At 43.1% G+C, this 20754-nt stretch overlaps 3 protein-coding genes across 4 annotated transcripts; all 3 read left to right on the top strand.

Annotated features, from left to right (window-relative positions):
* The first annotated feature begins 3287 nt into the window (after positions 1-3287).
* LOC120034399 lies at positions 3288-7008 on the top strand. Of its 2 annotated transcripts, none has more exons than XM_038980946.1 (4): positions 3288-3804; positions 4158-4187; positions 4433-4725; positions 5314-7008. In XM_038980946.1, the coding sequence occupies exons 1-4, from the start codon at positions 3591-3593 to the stop codon at positions 6028-6030; spliced, it is 1254 nt and encodes a 417-aa protein (XP_038836874.1). In that variant the 5' UTR covers positions 3288-3590; the 3' UTR covers positions 6031-7008. The 2 variants fall into 2 exon arrangements, with proteins under 2 accessions (XP_038836874.1, XP_038836866.1); XM_038980938.1 differs by having other exon boundaries at positions 3289-3804; positions 4116-4187.
* A 5031-nt stretch (positions 7009-12039) lies between these two features.
* Positions 12040-17650, top strand: LOC120034391 (peroxisomal membrane protein PMP34-like). Its single transcript, XM_038980927.1, has 9 exons — positions 12040-12334; positions 12558-12618; positions 12725-12791; positions 12918-13069; positions 13216-13332; positions 13672-13820; positions 14753-14848; positions 16135-16220; positions 16522-17650. Exons 1-9 carry the CDS (start codon positions 12260-12262, stop codon positions 16670-16672), a joined length of 954 nt encoding a protein of 317 aa, XP_038836855.1. The 5' UTR covers positions 12040-12259; the 3' UTR covers positions 16673-17650.
* A 278-nt stretch (positions 17651-17928) lies between these two features.
* Positions 17929-20385, top strand: LOC120044454 (oocyte zinc finger protein XlCOF29-like). Its single transcript, XM_038989104.1, has 4 exons — positions 17929-18321; positions 18518-18630; positions 18907-19012; positions 19248-20385. The coding sequence occupies exons 1-4, from the start codon at positions 18066-18068 to the stop codon at positions 20186-20188; spliced, it is 1416 nt and encodes a 471-aa protein (XP_038845032.1). The 5' UTR covers positions 17929-18065; the 3' UTR covers positions 20189-20385.
* Positions 20386-20754: the final 369 nt, after the last annotated feature.

Below are 20754 nucleotides of genomic sequence, written 5' to 3'. Positions count from 1 at the left end.
TATATTTCATATTTCAGTCTTGTTTCACAGGAACTTTAACTTTAGAAATACTAGTAGATAATAGCAGAATCTACCGCACACCCAGAGCTGATTAGCTAGCGAAGGTGCTGGAGGCAAAAACTGGAGAAAAAGGAAAATGCTATTACAATCTATAATGAAAGATCAGAATTGTATTGAAATTATGAGTTAACGCAAAATAAAATGTTTGCGGATCTTCCAGGCAAAGCAAACAATTGGCTTAGAATCATAGGAGAGAGCCTCAAATATCACATTCATGTCTTTGGTCTCGTTTGCATGGTCAAACAAAAACAACTTAATGATTGGTTGAAAATAAATCCTCCCACAATGCAGGCGTCGGCTGCAGGGTGAAGTTGATAAAAAGCAACTGCAGAAACTTGCAGTCAAAGCCTCATGACCTTAGATCACATGAGTTTTGTAAAGTTCATGCAGTCAACATGTAGGTGCAAGTCTGGTTATTTTTAACCCCGTAATGCAACGCACTTTGAAAGGTGGTGACCAACAATGCTCACCGATTTGACAAAGAATCCTCTTGAACGTGCGCATTGACTACAGTTTAGACGATTCAATAAAAAGCAATTGTTAATGAAGAATAAACAATGGGAGAGGATATGGAGAGACAGATCGTTCTCCATCCAGAGGAAAAGAAAACACAAGTAGGACATAGAGGGTAAAGAAGGAAGCCTCCTCCTTCTATCAGTTAGGTTAGTATTGTGGAGTAACTACAATGTTGTTGATCCATCCTCAGTTTTCTCCTATCACAGCCATTAAACTCTGTAACTGTTTTAGTCACCATTGCACTCATGGTGAAATCACTGAGTTGCCCTCATGGTGAAATCACTGAGTGGGTTCCTTACTATCCAGCAACTGAGTTAGAAAGGACGCCTGTATATTTGTAGTGACTAGATGTATTGATACACCATCCACGGTGTAATTAACTTCCTCATGTTTATCTACCAATAGGTGCACTTCTTTGCGAGGCATTGGAAAACCTCCCTGGTCTTTGTGGTTGAATCTGTGTTTGAAATCCACTGCTTGACTGAGGGACCTTGCAGATAATTGTATGGGGTACAGAGATGAGGTAGTCATTTGAAAATCATGTTAAACACATATGTGACTTGTTAAGTAAATTTGTACTCCTGAACTTATTTTGGCTTGCCATAACAAAGGGATTGAATACTTGTTGAATCAAGACATTTCATCTTTTCATTTTTTATTAATTTGTGAACATTTCTAAAAACATAATTCCACTTTGACATTATGGGCTATTGTGTGTAGACCAGTAACACACAATCTCAATTGAATCAATTTAAAATTCAGCCTATAACACAACAAAATGTGGAAAATGTCAAGGGGTGTGAATACTTTCTGAAGGCACTGTAGCTATACCCAGGCGAGTCATTTGGGTTTTTGCATTGGAATTATATTGAAATGTGCTTATATCATGCTATACCACAATAAACATAGTTCAAATGCCAACACCATTGAGTGCTTTTGACCAAAAGTGACAGGTTGGCACAGAATCTCTGCTGTGCTCTATCAGCACCATTGACAGTCCCTTGCACACTAAAGCAAGGCCATTGAAAACCTAGGCTAGCTACGGAAGTCATTTTGCCATTCCATGCCCTCGATTTTTGCTGAAATGACACCACTGACAAGATTTTGATAAAAACCAACCAGCTAGATTGTTTCTTACCTTGGCAGCATCATGCTGTGAGGATGTTTTTGAGCGCCAGGGACTGGGGGAGAGATCCTTGATGAAAACCTGCTCCAGAGCGCTCAGGACCTAAGACTGGGGCGAAGGTTCACCTTCCAACAGGACATGACCTTAACCACACTGCCAAGACAACGCAGGAGTAGCTTCGGGACAGGTCTCTGAATGTCCTTGAGTGGCCCAGCCATAGCCCGGACTTGAACCCGATCGAACATCTCTGGAGAGACCTGAAAATTGCGTGACCCAGTCGTTCAGTCTTTTTGTTCTGTATCTATAGACGTGACCCATTTGTTCGTTCTAAATGTTCCATTGCCATACTTGCTTGCTAGCATGCCAACTATGGATAAATTAGTCACATTAAAAAGTGCAGCCAGAATAACAGCAAAGTGTCAAAGTTCACATATATCTCCGTCTGTATGTTTCATTGCCGGGTGAGAAACTACTCCAGTGTGAGAAAGACCCCTATATGGATGGACAGGGTTGTGGAGAAGCTGCAGCAGAATCTCTACCAAAAAGTGCAAAACTTTGTGTCTGATGTGTTGCTTATCTTCACCAACTGTGCCACATTTAACAGGGTGAGACTGCACTACTTCAGAATCCAATGTGAAGACTCAGGGCTAACATTTTGATTATAGTAGTCAACTTGTGCTAATGAATGAATGACACTTTAACAATGTGCCCTTGTTAAATCCATAACAAATATGATTTAGGCTAAATGTGTTATTTATTGCATTTCTAGCTTGTTTACTATGTTTTCTATACACATGTGTCTGTCTTTTTTTCTGAGGGATAATGCAGAGTTCCGTGGAATGGGCGAAAGATTGAAGGATCTATTTGAGAGAGCGTTCAAGAGTACATTCAGCATCCAACTTCAGGGGGCGGGCGGGCAGACAGGCAGAGCCAAGCACGAGCTAGCGAAATCCTATTGGCGCGTTCTTTCGTCATCTGCATATTTCCGTTAGGGAACGCCTACTACGTGGGGTGCGCGTGTACAATAACTCGATTCGCCTTTGCACTCCTAAACAACGCCATTTTTAAAAAACGTTTGCAACGGGTAAAGTCTACTAACTTTAGTCCACTCTGTTCATAACATATTCTAGTTTTGGGAACAGAAAACTTTATTGAGATCAAATGTTTCATCGATGAGAACATTTGCAGAATGTCGGCCAAAATCCATCTCGTTCCATCTTCTCCCACTGTCCGCCAGTGGTCTTCCTCTCAGTACCATATTTGGTAGCGAGTGGAAACGTCAAGCGGATGCTTCACATTTAAACATCCAGTGAAATATCTGTCTCATTGTTCTATCTGTGATGTCACCTTCATAGTTTATCTGCTTTGTACGTGCGTTTTTTTAAAGATTTGCTGTCGAAAATAAACCAACATTTTCTAAAACATTGTACAACATACAATAAGTCTACTTGTTTGACTGTGTGTAGCCTACCAGAATGTGGTTCTGTTGAGGAGAATGTCAAACAGAGCAGCAGCGCCCTCTTCAGGGCAGTTTGGGCAGCGTCTGCGTTGCGTCTCTGCACTCGTGCAGGGCCTGCGCACGCTAGTACACGTCACCACAATTGCCAGCAGAGAATCCCTGCCCAGAGCTGCGAAGCAGCGTTGCGCAGACATGCTTGGTAAAGTACGCAGCCATTTCTCTTCAGCTTGTTGTAAAGTCACAGGTCCGAGAATGCAAATACTGCAATAGTGGCTGATGTTGGGGTTTGTAGGCGAATTTATTTATCTAAATGAAAGACTAAAACTTTTTCCTTCTCATAAGCATTGAGAGAAACAGCCACATAGGCAGCCTATTTAGACGTGATCGAGCGATTCCATAACCAAGACAGTGCGCTTGGTAGACGCGGTAATGTCGTTGAATATCACTGTGAAAAGTGAAGACTCCGAGTCCTTTGACGAAGAAGACGAATCATCTTCGCTGCTTTCGGGCAAAAGAGCCTCGGAGTCTGCAGCTCGTCATGATATTTCTCCGGGAGAAGGCAGTCCAATAGAAGACCATGCAGGATATTCAACACAGCATGGGCGGCTAGCAACTAAAACGACCAGCAAACCCATCGTACTGTGTAAGTTGTTGGTACTGTATAATCAGACAGAGAGAGCATATTTTTCAGTCTTGTCTCACAGGAACTTTCACTTTTACTTTAAAAACACTATTAGATAATAGGCCGAATCTACCGCACACCCAGAACTGAATAGTGAATGTATTTGACGTAAAAGGCAAACTGGAGAAACAGGAAAAAGACTGCACACTTTAGAAATATTTGTATAATCTATAATGAATGATCAGAATATTATTGACATTATGAACTATCGCAAAATACTAAACTGTTTTTGACGGTTTTGCATGTGACACCTGCCTCTTTCTGTCCACTAGATCCTGTGAGTGCTGACCGTTTCTTTTCCTCTACTTCTGCAGATGGCAAAACCATCTTAAAGATAGCTCCAGGTGAGTCCTATTTTTCCCGTTAAAGAGTGAGGGAGATAGAGGGGAGTAAAATAAAGAGGGAACATCAAATAAATATAACTCCTTCCTGTATTTCTTGGTCTAAGCACCAACTGTAGATGTACCATTTATCTGCAGCACTCGGAACCAAATCTCACATGCATGCTGGCTAGCTGATCGAGCGACTTACAGTACTTATATACTTATTAAACATCCCTCTTCTCCAACCTCCTTCCTCTCCTCCTCAGCCGCAGTCATGACCCTCCCGACTCCTCGGCCTCCTCCCCAGGTTTCCCCAGAGTTCTCCTACCAGGCCATCGTGTACTTGATCGAAGCAGTGGGGCGCCGCTGGAGCCTGTATGGGACGCGGGAGCGTTCTCAGCTCTTCCAGAGCGTGCAGAAGGAGTTGGAGGAGCAGGGTCATTGTCTTCCCGTTGAGAAGATCCGCCGCAAGTGGAACAACTTGATCGTCACCTACAAGAGGGTCAAATACAGAGGCAGGGAGACCGGCCAGGCCAGAACCTCCTGGGAGTACTTTGAGGTACTTGTTTGTTTTATTATAATAGACGTGTGTTGTTTAGCAAGAAAACCGATGGGTGTGCATCTTCTGGGAAAAACAGACAGGGTTGGCTTAGAATCATAGGATTATTGAAACTATATTTAGTCTCCAAATATTTATTGAAAACACAATAAGCACTTTTTGTCTCTCAAATACATTGTGACAGTTGTTAGCTATCTAGCGAATTTGAGCCATATTATCATAGACGTGGTATAAGTCAAAACACCTTAAAACATTACATCACAAACAAGATACAAGCCACCTACGATGCCCCACATGGCAGTTTCTTGTCATTGTTGCTAGCTATCTGGCTGTTCAGGATCACAGCAACGCATAGCCTTCTACTCATGCATAGCTCACGCATAATTTTCGTGACGTTTTCAGGTAACCGTCTATTCGTTTTGTTGAAAATGTTCTAGTGGTCTTGTAGTGAATGCTCATCAATTCTAGTGAAATATTATGAAAGTAAGAAACAAGATAGTTATAAGCTGCCCAAGGGTGCTAACAAGACCCTCTTATCTCAACCTTCCGTCTCTGTCTCTTTCTGTCTGTCTCTCACTCGCTCATAAGATGATGGATGCCATGCTTGGTGACACCATCGGCGCCGAGACCACTAGCAGCCCTACCCTAGTAACCAGCATCCCTAAGGTGAACGTCGCCACGGAAACCGCCAAAACAGAGCAGAAGCCCCTCCTTCCCCATGGCAACCTCATCACTGCATGCACTCGGACACTCACCCTTGTCCCCTCCTCCCTCCCACTCCACACGCCAGTTCCCTCCACCCTCCCTCTCTACACCTTTGTCAGATCCCTCCCTCCCCCTGTCCGCTCCTCCCTCCCTCTTCCCACCCCCTTGGACACGCCCTCCCCCAGGATAGCCAATAACACAGACCCTCTACAGCCGAACCCCTCCCCTGCTCCGGTCGCACAGCACCCTGCCTCCCGTCACATCCCCTCCAACCTCAGCCACGTACACCTCCGCAGAAAGAAGAGACGTCGCTTCTCCTCCAAGGGCTTCTCCATTGCCTCCCTTCTGGCCCAGCAGCAGAAGCGAGCGGAAGAAGGCACCTCCTTGCTGCAGGAGTTCTTGAGGAGGCAGGAGGGGCAGGCCAAGGAGGAGCAGGGGCATCGCAGCAGGACAGAGGCCCGGGGGAGGAGGCGCGAGAGGAGGGAGGCGCGCATGGCAGAGTCCCTGGGTAGGATGGCCACGGCTCTGGAGCTGCTCTCCTCCAAACAGGACACAGTCATTGCCCTGCTGCAGAGACTGGCTGAGAGAGACAGGAAGTGACCGTCATCGCCCCGGGTTGTCACTAGCTTCTATAGCCACAGCCATAATTATGGCTAAACCCCGCCTATTTTTACTATTCATCTTTTTAAAATTTTATTTTTAAACCTAACATTAACCACACTGCTAACCTTATGCCTAATCTTAAAATAAGTACAAAAAGCTCATGTTTGTTTTCATGAATTTTGAGTTTATGGCTATATAATCTAGTGGAAACGCTGCTGCAGAGACTAGCTGAAGTGACACTGTAATCGCCCTACTGCAGAGCCTGGCCGAGAGAGACGGGGAGGCTGACTCAGCATGCGACCGAAGGGGTACTCTTTTTCCCTATATTGTGCACTATCTGAGCTAAAACCCAGTAAAAACCCACCTTGTGTCCCAGGTCTAAATTGGTCCCTGATTAGAGGGGAAGAATTCAAATTAGCAGTGGAACTGGGTTCGAGGTTCATATTCGAATTTGCCTAATGTAAGGAATAGGGTGCCATTTTGGACGAAGACTCAGATAATGTTAATTGATTGTGTTGTAGAATTTACAATGGAATAACAATTTTGATTGATTCAAATTGTTTATTAATTAATGATTGATCATGATAATCAAAGTGATATACAATAGCAGCATTTGGTTTCAGCATTTATGGTTGGAGAAACCGGTATGGTGAGTGGAAACCACAATTTAGGCCTACACAGATGGATAAGGATTGTGAAATAGTAGGTGAGACTTGTTCTCACTAGTCTGGCATCTGGTCCAACCAGTAACTCCCGAAACACACACGGCCTTCTCAACTGTTTGATTGTCAGGCAGCATGCATGAGGCCGATTCAGACCGAGGCAGATGCAGACACAGGCTAACAACCTTAGAGAACAGCACCTGTCGCTACAGTAAGTGAATTGTTTGACAAAGAGTATCTTAAATGATAGCAATGTTTTATAAATGGGTGTTTTCATAGTGTTGCCGGCTTGTTGGAAGAAAAAAAAAAAACACATACTGTATAGTCAAGGTGCGTAAATCAAATCATTGAGGATGACACAAAAGTCTCGACTTATTTCCATCGTGGTTCTCTAACCTATAGATGCAACCAGTACCTCAGTGATGGAGAGGGATCTCCTTAGAAGAGGCACCTTCAGTGGTCAACATGAGACAGACTGAAGGAACTGATCCACTCTGAGGGGGTGGGGATATCAGATAACCAAATTCTGGTTTCACCTTTCGCCTCAACTCATCCAATGGAGACAGAAACAATGGGAGGGTGATTGACTGTACAGTTTAGGTGATTCAATAAAAAATAAATAAAAAATCATCAAAAACAAAACGATGGGAGAGGGAACAGAGAGAGACAGATCGTTCTCCACCCAGGGGAGAAGAAAAGACGAGAAGGACTTAGGAGGAGGGGGTAGATGCTGGAGCATCATGGGACGTCAGTGGGCGTTTGTAAGGACCATACTGGTAGTGGTGAGTCTGGGAGCACTCTTTCTCTCTCTTGGAGCATGGTCAGTACTGGGACTGGAAGACATAGAGGAGGAGAGTCCAGGGGAAGCAGGGTCACTGCCACCAGCAAGACTGCTGGACTACCACCTCTATATGGAGCTGGTGTTGAGAGCCACAGCCAGAGGGGGTGCCATCGGGCTTCTGAGAGGACTAGCAGCCATCTCAGTGGTTTGGATAGCAGAGGTCCTGTCTGGGTCTAATGGCCTGGTTGCATCGGTGCTCCGCGCCCCCTTCTTGGGGCTTCTGATCGGGCTGGGGCTGGGTGCTGCAGATGGGATGGGCCGGGCGGAGGAGTTCCTAGACCCTGGGGTGTGGTGGGAGGTTGTGGGTAACGGGGTGAGCGGGGCTGGGGTGGGGGCCAGGGTGGCTGCAGTGAGTGGGGTGGTCATCGTTGGTTTGATGAGCATCATGACGGTCAGGGCAGTGAAGAATGTGGCAAAGAGCGGCGAGATCAGGATGGCACAGTTCATTACCGTGTCAGTGGCTGTGGGGGCTGCTAGGATGGTGCTGTGTTTGGTTCCCGGGTGCATGGCCACAGGAGCCTTGGTAGTATCCATCCTAGGGACCGGGAGGGACCTCCACAACTTGGTGGCTCTAGTCGTGCTGGGGTTGGGGTGGTGTGCAGGGCAAAGGTGGCTTGGTGGTGGTGTGTCAGTTTTCTTGATGTGGGATAAATTGGGGCAACTCTCACCCAGACATCTAATAGGAAGGTTAGTGGGCTTGACTGTAGCTGTGGTTGGATCCATGTGCCTGGGGTTCTCTCTGCAGATGTACTCAGCCCTGGTCAGTGTGTTACTGGGTGCTTCTATAGCCTTTCTGTCCTGGAGGGGTGGGGAGGCTGTTTGTCAAGTTTTTGCTGAGGTGGTAGAGAGATTATTTTTAGCTATAAGCATCAATACATATCATGGACAAGAAGAGAGACTTTTGAATACCTTTGGATGGGGAAAGAGGCCTCTCAATGCTTGATATATTTGTCTTCTAATTTTGTTGTGATTAATTACTGTGATTAGTAGTCTCAAATGCATTTATTTCCCAATATGATTTACTGTTACAAATGTTAAAAGTTTAGAATTTGTTGAATAGGGCTGCAGAAAGTACATTTTGTAGTGAACTTTAATATTTGCAACCACAAAACACAATAAAACTACATACCCTTTTCCAGAAAGGAGCACATTTTAGAAGTTTAGAATTCAGAATACAGACAGGTGTAGTAGGTAGCCTGTAGAATGAACAAGACTATGAAAACAACATGATTTCCACTAGATGGCACAGCCACAAGGTCAAAATTGTCTATCCTAAAAATGTATGAAAATAAAAATGTGCTTTTTGGTCTTGAATTAAGGTTAGGGTTAGGCACAAAGTTAAGTGTTGTTAGGCTCCCAAGTGGCACAGAGGCCTAAGGCACCGCATCGCAGTGCTAGAGGTGTCACTACAGACCCTGGTTCGATCCCGGGCTGTATCACAACCAGCTGTGATCGGGAGTCCTGTAGGGTGGCACAGAATTGGCCCAGCGTCGTCCAGGTTAGTGGAAGGTTTGGCCGGGATAGGCCGTCATTGTAAATAATAATTTGTTCTTAACTGACTTGCCTAGTTAAATAAAGGGGTTAGGTTTAAGAATCTTTATTTTAGAAATAGGCAGGGTTTATGACTTTGTGGTTGTGGTAAATGTGACGACCGGAAAACATTGTGGGACAAGCGCCAAGCCAGAGATATTAGAGATAAGTAACTCCAAACCACAGGAGATTGGTGGCACCCTAATTGGGGAGGACGGGCTTGTGGTAATGGCTGGAGCGGAATTGAAACCGCTTAAGAATCTGCCCCTTTTTTTCAATTTTTGCCTAAAATGACATACCCAAAACGAACTGCCTGTAGTTCAGGCCCTGAAGCAAGGATATGCATATACAGTTGAAGTCGGAAGTTTACATACACTTAGGTTGGAGTCATTAAAACTCGTTTTTCAACCACTCCACACATTTCTTGTTAACAAACTATAGTTTTGGCAAGTCGGTTAGGACATCTACTTTGTGCATGACAGAAGTAAGTTTTCCAACAATTGTTTACAGACAGATTATTTAATTTATAATTCACTGCGTCAGAAGTTTACATACACAGTTGACTGCCTTTAAACAGCTTGGAAAATTCCAGAAAATGTTGTCATGGCTTTAGGAGCTTCTGATAGGCCAATTGACATAATTTGGGTCAATTGGAGGTGTACCCATGGATGTATTTCAAGGTCTACCTTCAAACAGTGCCTCTGCTTGACATGGGAAAATCTAAAGAAATCAGCCAAGACCTCAGAAAAAAAATTGTAGACCTCCACAGTCTGGCTAATCCTTGAGAGCAATTTCCAAATGCCTGAAGGCACCATGTTCATCTGTACAAACAATAGTACGCAAGTATAAACAACATGGGACCACGCAGCCATCATAACGGCGAGGAAGAAGACGCACTCTGTCTCCTAGAGATGAACGTACTTTGGTGCAAAAAGTGCAATTCAATCCCAGAACAACAGCAAAGAACCTTGTGACGATGCTGGAGAAAACCGGTATGAAAGTATCTATATCCACAGTAAAACGAGTCCTATATCGACATAACCTGAAAGGCCGCTCAGCAAGGAAGAAGCCACTGCTCCAAAACCGCCATAAAAAGGCCAGACTATGGTTTGCAACTGCACATGGGGACAAAGATCGTACTTTTTGGAGAAATGTACTCTGGTCTGATGAAACAAAAATAGAACTGTTTGGCCATAATGACCATTGTTATGTTTGGAGGAAAAAGGGGGATGCTTGCAAGCCGAAGAACACCATCCCAACCATGAAGCACAGGGGTGGCAGCATCATGTTGTGGGGGTGCTTTGCTGCAGGAGGGACTGAAGCAACATCTCAATACATCAGTCAGGAAGTTAAAGCTTGGTCGCAAATGGGTCTTCCAAATGGACAATGACCCCAAGCATACTTACAAAGTTGTGGCAAAATGGCTTAAGAACAACAAAGTCAAGGTATTGGAGTGGCCGTCACAAAGCCCTGACCTCAATCCTATAGAAAATGTGTTGGCAGAACTGAAAAAGCGTGTGTGAGCAAGGAGGCCTACAAACCTGACTCAATTACACCAGCTCTGTCAGGAGGAATGGGACAAAATTCACCCAAGCTTGTGGATGGCTACCTGAAATGTTTGACCCACGTTAAACAATTTAAAGGCAATGCTACCAAGTACTAATTGAGTGTATGTAAACTTCTGACCCACTGCGAATGTGATGAAAGAAATAAAAGCTGAAATAAATCATTCTACTATTATTCTGACATTTCACATTCTTAAAATAAAGTGGTGATCCCAACTGACCTAAGAGGGGGAATTTTTACTAGGATTAAATGTCAGGAATTGTGAAACTGAGTTTAAATGTATTTGGCTAAGGTGTATGTAAACTTCCGACTTTAACTGTATATGCATACGGTACCATTTGAAAGGAAACATTTTGAAGTTTGTGGAAATGTGAAATGAATGTAGGAGAATATAGCACAATAGATCTAGTAAAAGATAATACAAAGAAAAAAACCTTTTTTTTGTACAATCTTTGAAATGCAAGAGAAAGGCCATAATGTATTATTCCAGCACAGGTGCAATTTAGATTTTGGCCACTAGATGGCAGAAGTGCATGTGCAAAGTTTTAGACTGATCCAATGAACCATAGCATTTCTGTTCATTTTTTAAAATCAAGACTGCCCAAATGTGCCTAATTTATTTATGAATAACTTTTCATGTTCAAAATTGTGCATTCTCCTGAAACAATAGTATGGTATTATTTCACTGTAGTAGCTACTGTAAATTGTACAGTGCAGTTAGATTAACAAGAATTTAAGCTTTCTGCCAATATCAGATATGTCTATGTCCTGGGAAATGTTCGTGTTACTTACAACCTAATATTAATCGCGTTAGCTCAACCTTCCCGTGGAAGGGACACTGATCCTGAAGAAGTTTTAATGGAATGGTACCAAATAAATCAAACACATGAAACCATGCCATTTCATTTGCTCCATTACAGATATTATTATGAGCAGTCCTCCCCTCAGCAGCCTAGTCCACATTTTGTTTTATAACTAAACCATTGTTCTGTCTGTGGTACTGTATCTGGACAAGCCTGAGATCCGTTTAGTTCACTTGAACGTTTGCTATGTTGCGGAACGGTTTGTCCTGAACGACACGTTTACCCAAAACGTTATTGAACCGACTGAGGTACGTTTGCTCCGGTTTGGTGGGTGTGGCTTAAAGTAATGAGTGTATTTAAAGGGCAGTGGTACTGTTGACAGCGTTCCACCAACCAAATACAGTACAGTATGACAACCCGTCCCCGTTCTTCAATTGGTCATTTAGTACAGCACCGTTTCCGTTCAATTGAGAGTTCCAGAACGTAAATGCCTACTGAAGGCAGCCCTGCTGTTTAATTTGTTTGAGTGACAACTGGAAAAGCCAATAAAATGAACACGCGGCATCGCCTATTGTCCAATCACCTTATTGGGAAAGGGAATATATGTATCATTGGCTATACGAACGACCTGGATGTAAAATAAGTAAGAAGCGCATTCGGGGAAAATGGTTTTAATGTCTATGAGAAAAACCCATAAGAGCATTCAGCCGCGTTGATGTTTTCTGGAAGGAACGGGGGGATAAAACTCTCTATTCACTAACTGTTTTGCATAGTGGAATGTAAACAAAACTGTCAAGTTTACATTTGTATCTACCGCAATTAAAATGAGCACTCGAGAATTTCGATTTGCTGAAGTTTTCTCGTACGAAAGCTTGGTGCATGCAATGGCAGGAGCAGTGGTAAGTAAACTTTGTTTATGTGCATTGCCTTTTTTTTTTTAAATAATATGTTATTGCAGATTCTCAGCATTACATGAAAACAAGGGGCAGTATTTCTTTAAATTGCTATCTGACAGGCCAATACTGCCAAACCTGTATCCCTTAAAAATAAGGTTAGCCTAATATCAGCAAAAGTTCACATTTTGAAGACCCTACATTTGACAGTAGGCCTATATGTTTTTAGGGGAGTGTGACAGCAATGACCGTTTTCTTCCCACTTGACACTGCAAGACTACGGCTGCAAGGTAAGGCTAGCTATATCTTTACGCCTTTGTGCCAAACTGAATAGAGGACATAAGATATCTCGGTGCAAGTCTCATGTCTATTCTCTCTGTTCTTCTTTTTCTATAGTGGATGAGAAGAGGAAAGCCAGGTCCACTCCTGCCATTCTGTCAGAGATTGTCAAGGAAGAGGGGTTGTGAGTAAACAAGAGCTCTGTCTCTGTCTTTCTCTCGCTCTGCTTTCTCTCTGCTCTTTTAGCCTTTTTGTATTTGAACAGAATCAGCTGAGGTTGTGTCTGTCCCCCTGCCTGTCCTCTCTGCAGGCTGGCGCCCTACAGGGGCTGGCTCCCAGTGATCTGCAGTCTCTGCTGCTCCAACTTCGTCTACTTCTACTGCTTCCACAGCCTGAGAGCCAGCTGGCTCCGGGGACACAAGTCAACTCCAAGCAGAGACCTGCTAATGGGCACCGCTGCAGGTAGGCCTACATATGACCCTAAAGACCCATACGCTGATACTAACTTACCAAGTTATTAAGATGTAATAACACTTAAACAGTGTCATGGAATGATTCTGAGCTTTCTCACTCCCCATCTCTCTCTCTCTCTCTCTCTCTCTCTGCAGGTGTAGTGAACGTGCTTATGACCACTCCACTGTGGGTGGTCAACACACGACTCAAGCTTCAGGGGGCAAAGTTCCGCAATGCAGACATCCGTCCCACTAACTACTCAGGCATCATGGGTAAAGGCAGCTGCAGTATGAGCGTTGGAAACAGATAAAGTTGTAGATGTGTGCCAGTATAATGTCTCTCTCTCTCTCTCTCTCTCTCTCTCTCTCTCTCTCTCTCTCTCTCTCTCTCTCTCTCTCTCTCTCTCTCTCTCTCTCTCTCTCTCTCTCTCTCTCTCTCTCTCTCTCTCTCGAGCATCGTACAGACACATACACACTCTCCCTCTGTCTTTCTCTTTTTCTTTCAAACACGCAGGCAAACACACATTGTACTACTGTTGTCCTAGTCTGGTTTCTTTGTCACTATGTCAGATTGTCTCTAGGGTAAACAGTGTCCCTCTCTCCTCCCCTCAGATGCCTTTGTGCAGATCATTGAGGACGAAGGGGTGGGGGCCCTGTGGAACGGGACATTCCCCTCTCTCCTGCTGGTGCTCAACCCGGCTGTCCAGTTCATGATCTATGAGGGCTTGAAGAGGCAGATGAGAAGCTTGGTTCACAGAGAGGTAATGGGAGGGGGCGGAGGGATTACTTGCAAAGACGGGGGGAAATTATTGATGGGAATTGAATTCTCATTGATGGGGAAAAGCCCTTCAGTCCTCCCTCACTAACAAAAAAATGGTATAACAGAAAAGCAAAGCGGAATCATTAGCTTTATCTGTCAACCAGTACTTTTATTTTTTGTATTTAACCTTTATTTAACTAGGCAAGCCAGTTAAGTACAAATTCTTATTTACAATGATGGCCTACCAGAAGGCAAAAGGCCTCCTGCGGGGACAGCGGCTGGGATATAAAAATTAAATAAAAATTTAGGACAAAACACATCACGACAAGAGAGACATAAGACAACAACACAGCATGGCAGCAACACATGAAAACACAGCATGGTAGCAACACAAAACATGGTACAAACATTATTGGGCACAGACAACAGCACAAAGGGCAAGAAGGTAGAGACAACAATACATCACGCGAAGCAGCCACAACTGTCAGTAAGAGTGTCCATGATTGAGTCTTTGAATGAAGAGATGGAGATAAAACTGTCCAGTTTGAGTTTTTTTGCTGCTCGTTCCAGTCGCTAGCTTCAGTGAACTGAAAAGAGGAGCGACCCAGGGATGTATGTGCTTTGGGGACCTTTAACAGAATGTGACTGGCAGAAAGCGTGTTGTATGTGGAGGATGAGGGCTGCAGTAGGTATCTCAGATAGGGGGGAGTTGAGGCCTAAGAGGGATTTATAAATATGCATCAGTACACATCTTGATTGAAAATATTGATTTAAAAAGTACAAATATTGACATTAACAAACACTTCCATTGTATTGGAAGTCATACCTCCAATATATAAAAATACCCTGGTATGCTGTATTATCATATACCTGCCCAACCCTATTTAAACTGGAACTAGCTGATCCTGATACTGTTTCTGTCCATTTCTCTAGCTGTTGTCTCTTGAGGTCTTTCTGATTGGTGCCATAGCCAAAGCAGTGGCCACCACAGTCACATACCCACTACAGACTGTACAGTCCATCCTGAGGGTAAGAACAGTGTGTGTATGTGATCATGCGTGTGTTTGTGTGAATGTTCCTCATGAAAAAGTACTACTGAATCACTTCTACCCAATATCTACACACAACCTGGTTTTGCTATTTGTTTGAGATGTGTAGTAAACCAATAGTGATGTATGTAGTTATTTAAGTAGTAATGAGTGATAAATTGGGGCGTTTCAAGACTTGTGAACACTATGTATTTCCTAGTTACTGTGTAACTACTGAGCTTTTGGGTATCTATTACTTAAAACCTACACATTCTACCACAATTCCTACATGTTCACTATTGAATTACTACTTAATGCCTACACATTCAGTGTGTAGTGTTGTGTCAGTACTGATTTGCTCCTGATACCTTTTCATTTCCTACATAAACCCTTTTGAATTACAAATGAAGACTGACACATTTACAACCGTTTGCCTATTCAAAATCCCTATTGACATCTTCTTGTGTCACTACTGTGTCTCTACTAGACTAGTGCACATGTAGTTATAGCATCAAACAAGAAATGTTTATACAAATGTAATAGCAAAAAATATTACATGAATTGCATATTAAATTAGATATTTACACTTTTTGTTAATCCTTATCTATATTTAAAATATAAAGACAAGTACAAGAAACAAACAATTATAAGCCATTGTCAATCCTCTGCTAACAGAAGTCACATAAGACAAACAAATACATATTTGATAAACAATATTAATCTTACCAACAATGGCCTCCAGTCTTCTTATGTCGAGGGCCTCCTTGGTAACAGGTCAAAAGAGGTAAGTAGACTGGGTAAGTATACCAGTATGAACATACTGTACATCTGCATACAAACACACCTTCTTATTATCTAGCATGCCGAAAACAGGGGCTACATAGCTACATTTCAATGGTGCTAGCAAACAGCTCGGCTACCAACATCAAATAGGTAAACACTCTACCTGATTACTACTGGAAACACTACTGTTTTCCTACTGAACACTACAAAACTCTACTTGTGTATCTTGAGTAGTGTGTAAACTACACATTCAATACACAATCCCTACAAGGCTCTACATTGCCGCTAATGCACAAATAGGTTCTGTGTAGTAATTCTGTAGTACTCTTTCATGAGGGCTGTCTGTCTGTCCTGTGACTGTGTATGAGTGTGTCTGCCAGTTTGGATGTTGCGTTTTAGTGCTCTGCTGTGAACATTGGGCTGTCCCAATGTTTAGTGTTATTCCAGTGGAATAAGCTCTCCGTGTGTTAATTTCACTGCTCGTTATCTGCATCTCGTTCTCAGTTCGGTCAACACGCGCAGCACACAGACGGATCACCATTGCTGAACAGCCTGAGAAGTGTGATGCATCTGCTGATCAATAGAGTGAGGTTGGTCCACACACACACCTGCCTACCTTATTTCAACATTTTATTTACCAAGCACCATGACTGCTACCACACCCAGACTTAGTCAGTGGTTGCGTTCCAGGTTGTCTTAATGCCGTCGTGCTGTGCATCTCAGAGGATTCTTATACCATATTAATGTGTTTCCTGAGATGTCAAACACTTCTCCAGGCGTTGTGAGATCTGATCATATGTGCAGCACCATTGCAATTAAGACTACATGGAACGCAGCCAATGCCTTCATCTCCTACATATTCTGTTTTACGACGCTCTCTCCCACCATTAGGAAGAATGGCATGCTGGGCCTGTTCAAAGGCCTGGAAGCTAAACTCCTACAGACTGTCCTGACCGCTGCCCTCATGTTCCTGCTCTACGAGAAGATTGCCAGCAGCACTTTCAGGGTCATGGGAGTGAAGAGGCCTGCGTCCAGCCACTAGCCTGTCTGTTACATCAGACATCCGATCCCATATTGCTCCCTATCTGTAGCTCTAACCCCTCAATGTTGGCATGTCTAAAGGGTCTGGATAGGTATAAGCAGTGTAGCTAGGGGTAAATCTTCCACCGTATTGCTTCTATCTTACATATCTTACATGCAAGTGTCAAAGGGTTAGGGCCAAAGGGAGGGGAAGGGATCGAACTGAGACCAGCTGAGACTGTACCAGAGATATTAGAGAAAGGATGAGATAGCAGTCCCATTGGGCAATGAATGAAGTAATGTATAACGCTTCATCCAGAAGACTGTCGACCAATCACTTGGTCCACGCGGTGCATTCTGGGCAACTCTGGGACAAGAAGAGCTCTCCTTCAAACAGTGAATGGGAGTCAATTGGGCGCAAGCTCAAAATCCCCAAATTAGCATGAATAACCCAAACCCTTTTCCTAACCTTAATTCTCCTAATCTGCTGTGTAAATTCTCCTAACCTGCTACGAAAACCCAAATCTGACATTCATTTGACAAAAGCTGTATCCCTTCTAGCCATGACCGAGCTCTCCTTGTCCCAGGTTTTTTGTCTATTGATTTTTCTGTAACTGCCATTTTTTGTGGAAGTAGACACCACTTGTTCCTCAGACTCCTGTGGATTTCACCATTTTGTACTTTCTATGTTCTTCTAAGATTAGCTGCTTAACTAAATCCACAAATTATTTAGTGATGCATTGTTGCTCTTGTCAAATCACTGAGAATTTTTTTCATTGTGTCATTAACTGTCTCTCTGACAAAGTATAGAATAATTAAGGGATGTAATTAAATGCATTTTTGTACAGTGCCATGTCATGGATGGATAATTCACCAACATTTCAGATTCTCAGAAAGGTATAAATAAATGTTGCTTCTCAAATAAGTACATTTTAGTTTTTTTTACCATATGCATTCACTGTCATTTTCAGATTGTCATTTAAAAATTCTGTTTATCCTCTGATTTGCGTACTTCCTTTTACTGATGTGGAGCGTTTTTTTTTTTTTCAGTAATATAATTTTGGACCAGTAGATGGGGTCACAGCCCCACAAAATAATAAAGGTTTAAAATGTAGCGTTTACTACGGTGCTATATGTTTAATCAAATTATTGGTATGTATTCCGTTTAACTATAAAATGTTCGAGTTAACAAAGCATATTTTTATCCACATGTATGCTATTTTAATCTGTTTCACGTCATACGTATGCGTCGGCCGGAAATTGAATTTCCATCGCCTCTTGTTTTTGTTCCCAGTTAGATTCTGCTCAGCAGCTGGGTTAGGTAGGCTTTTTGTGTTCGATATTTACGAAATATTTGGTTAGTTTGAACAACTTTAATATCAATTCAAACGGTGTTTGGACAATAACGCAGAGTCATGTCTAAACGCGCTTCTTTTCACACACAACTGTCCTCCATCATGGAAATATTGTCTAGAACCGCAATGGCTCATGTGTGCAAACTGGTTGACGACGAATACGCGGGAATTTCTTTAGAAAATGAGGCTCTCACTGATAAATTGCATAATCTGGAAAGTGAACTGACAATTGTGAAAAGCACAGCTCCCAAGCTGGCTGGAAACTATCGCTCTGTTGGTGTTCAAACTGGTGAAACTATCACCAGAATAGACAGAGGTATGTTGTGGTCCTTTGATAATGCATACATGACAAGGAGGAGGATGCATGTTGTTGACAAGAATGCATGCACAATGGGGATTTTATAGTCTTCATTCCTTTCCCTTTTAGTCTATTCGTCCTATAGGGGCCACTGTTTTCAATGTGTTTGACACAATATTCCCAAGTGCCAATTCAGTTCTGCATTCTCTTCCAGGGCTAAACGGGTCCCCCACCATCGAAGGAATATTTGGGAAGGAATGGTGCCTTGATCTATGGAACCATGGGGATCCCTACAACACAGAGAACAGTCCGCAACACATTGCAAAAGTGAGTGAGTAGACTGAGGACAGTTTCCCTTGCCTCATCCGCACTGATATGAGAAAACACTAGGCAGGATTGTGGAAACCAACAGAGGACTCAGACTTACCAGAGGACATGCTGTCAGATGCCCAGCTCTTTGAAATGAGTGAATCAGAGGCTCCCCTACATTATTGACACTTACCCCTTCTGTCATGTTTAGAAGTCTTATTCCTTCAATGCATTTTGTTATTTAGTGTCTGCATTTTTCAAGTGGCTCTAAAAATATTTGTCTTATTCTCATAGTCAACAGGGGCGCCTTCAGGCCAAGCTGACGTTAAAGAGGAGGATTGTGAGGTGGAAATCATAAACAGCAGAGACCAACAGGAAAGACCAACAATAATTTTAGATGGTAAGTTGTTAGAGGTTTTAACCTGAGATGTTTGAATTGCCTGGCTGGTGTAGTGCTAAATCGCATAGGTTTAACTGTATGCGTTTGATGACATGCACAGTTATAAGACACTGTGACCCTCTCTTATTTGGTCATCGTGGAGGTTGGACATTGTTTTTCATGAATAGGTGGACAGGCAATCGAAGCCACAACTCGTATGTGTATTCTTCTTTTTGTCTTTTCTCTGTTGCTTCAGGAGATGACGACTTATTGGACAATGGAAGAGAAGGGCCCTCCAATGAGTATCCATCCTTTGATTCCTTCCGCCAGGACAGGCCAGGGAGACGGGATAAACAGGTACTGGAGATGTCAACTACGGATGTCTCCACAGGACACACTTTACGTTTCATATCCATCGACGGAGTGGAGGAGGAATATGGCGAACATGTCTTTCCCATTGAGGACGATGAGACAAATGAGTTCCTACCAGACGATACCGAGCTGTTGCCCAACGAAGCACAAGATGAACACATCACAAAGCCAACGTATGCAAAGAAGTCTTTAGCCAAGTCAAAAAGCAAAGCTGGAAAGACTGCTGGGAAGACTTTCAGTTACTTTAACAGGTTTAACTTGCACTCCCATAGTAAATCCGACACAAACAAGTTAAGTTGCGTGATTTGTAAGAAGACTTTCTTGCGGCAGAACCATCTGACAATGCATATGAAATCTCACAAATCGCTGTACTGCAGTGTGTGTAAGAACTGTTATCCTGGGAAAACTCAGCTCAAAAAACACAAATGTGTTGCTCCCGATTATCTGGCCTCGAACAGCTCGAAGTACTTTTGCCATTACTGCGGCAAGTCTTTCAGCTGTCCGTCAAGCCTGAGGATACACCACCTGGTGCACACTGGAGAGAGACCCCACACGTGCACTGTCTGCGGGAGAGGATTCACACAGAAGGGCAATCTGAAATGTCACATGCGCCTTCACACTGGTGAGAAACCGTTCAAATGCCTCACATGCGAAATTGGTTTCACCCAGAAAGTATACCTCACTCAGCACTTGGCCAAAGCTCACGGTCAAAAGGAAGATAATAAGAAAAAGAAGGCGCAAGTGCACAAATGTTCTAAGTGTCAGTTGTCTTTCGTCAATCAGCAACTGCTCCAAACACACATGACTGTTCATAAAAATAAATGAAGTATTTTTGGTTGATTGCAATACTCTTGACTTAAAGGGGCAAGCTGCAGTTGCTACATCTATTTTGGGACTTAGAAATTATGTACTCATTTATTGTTGAATATAACTTATTAATGCCTCATGAGCTTAGTTGAACTGTTGTACCCCATCAGAACTCAAAATAAACACTTAACATTTGTCATTTAGCAGACGTTCTTATCCAGAGCAACTTACAGGAGCAATTAGGGTTAAGTGCCTTGATCAAGGGCACATCGACAGATTTTTCACCTTGTCAGCTCTGGCATTCGATCCAGTGACCTTTTGGTTACTAGGCCAACACTCTTAACCACTAGGCTGCCACCCTAAATAGCCTCAAAACATGGATAAAACCATTTTGATGGTCAGTCCTTGCATCGATAGCTCTATGAATGAGTTGTTAGACTACATTTCTCCAGGCCCAGCAGTCTGCTTTTTACCCAAACGCGTGGGGATGCCTCTATCTGAACCGCTGATTGCGTGCCTGCTCTGCTCAAACTGGAGAACCAAATACTGTCTAATGTATGTCATACTTCACAATATTCTAGTGA

This window comes from Salvelinus namaycush, chromosome 3 (assembly GCF_016432855.1).
Source record: "Salvelinus namaycush isolate Seneca chromosome 3, SaNama_1.0, whole genome shotgun sequence".
Taxonomy (NCBI): domain Eukaryota; kingdom Metazoa; phylum Chordata; class Actinopteri; order Salmoniformes; family Salmonidae; genus Salvelinus; species Salvelinus namaycush.
The sequence above is the reverse complement of the archived record's forward strand: the minus strand, read 5'-3'. Positions and strand labels throughout refer to the sequence as shown.

Bases quoted from the DNA above. Each gene is read 5' to 3' on its own strand.
- LOC120034399 (XM_038980938.1), top strand. From the start codon at position 3,591: ATGTCGTTGAATATCACTGTGAAAAGTGAAGACTCCGAGTCCTTTGAC. The intron at 3,805-4,115 runs GTAAGTTGTTGG...TCTGTCCACTAG, and splicing joins CAGCAAACCCATCGTACTGT to ATCCTGTGAGTGCTGACCGT. The intron at 4,726-5,313 runs GTACTTGTTTGT...CTCGCTCATAAG, and splicing joins CCTCCTGGGAGTACTTTGAG to ATGATGGATGCCATGCTTGG.
- LOC120044454 (XM_038989104.1), top strand. From the start codon at position 18,066: ATGTCTAAACGCGCTTCTTTTCACACACAACTGTCCTCCATCATGGAA. The intron at 18,322-18,517 runs GTATGTTGTGGT...ATTCTCTTCCAG, and splicing joins TATCACCAGAATAGACAGAG to GGCTAAACGGGTCCCCCACC. The intron at 18,631-18,906 runs GTGAGTGAGTAG...TTATTCTCATAG, and splicing joins GTCCGCAACACATTGCAAAA to TCAACAGGGGCGCCTTCAGG.
- LOC120034391 (XM_038980927.1), top strand. From the start codon at position 12,260: ATGAGCACTCGAGAATTTCGATTTGCTGAAGTTTTCTCGTACGAAAGC. The intron at 12,792-12,917 runs GTGAGTAAACAA...TCCTCTCTGCAG, and splicing joins ATTGTCAAGGAAGAGGGGTT to GCTGGCGCCCTACAGGGGCT. The intron at 16,221-16,521 runs GTTGGTCCACAC...TCCCACCATTAG, and splicing joins CTGCTGATCAATAGAGTGAG to GAAGAATGGCATGCTGGGCC.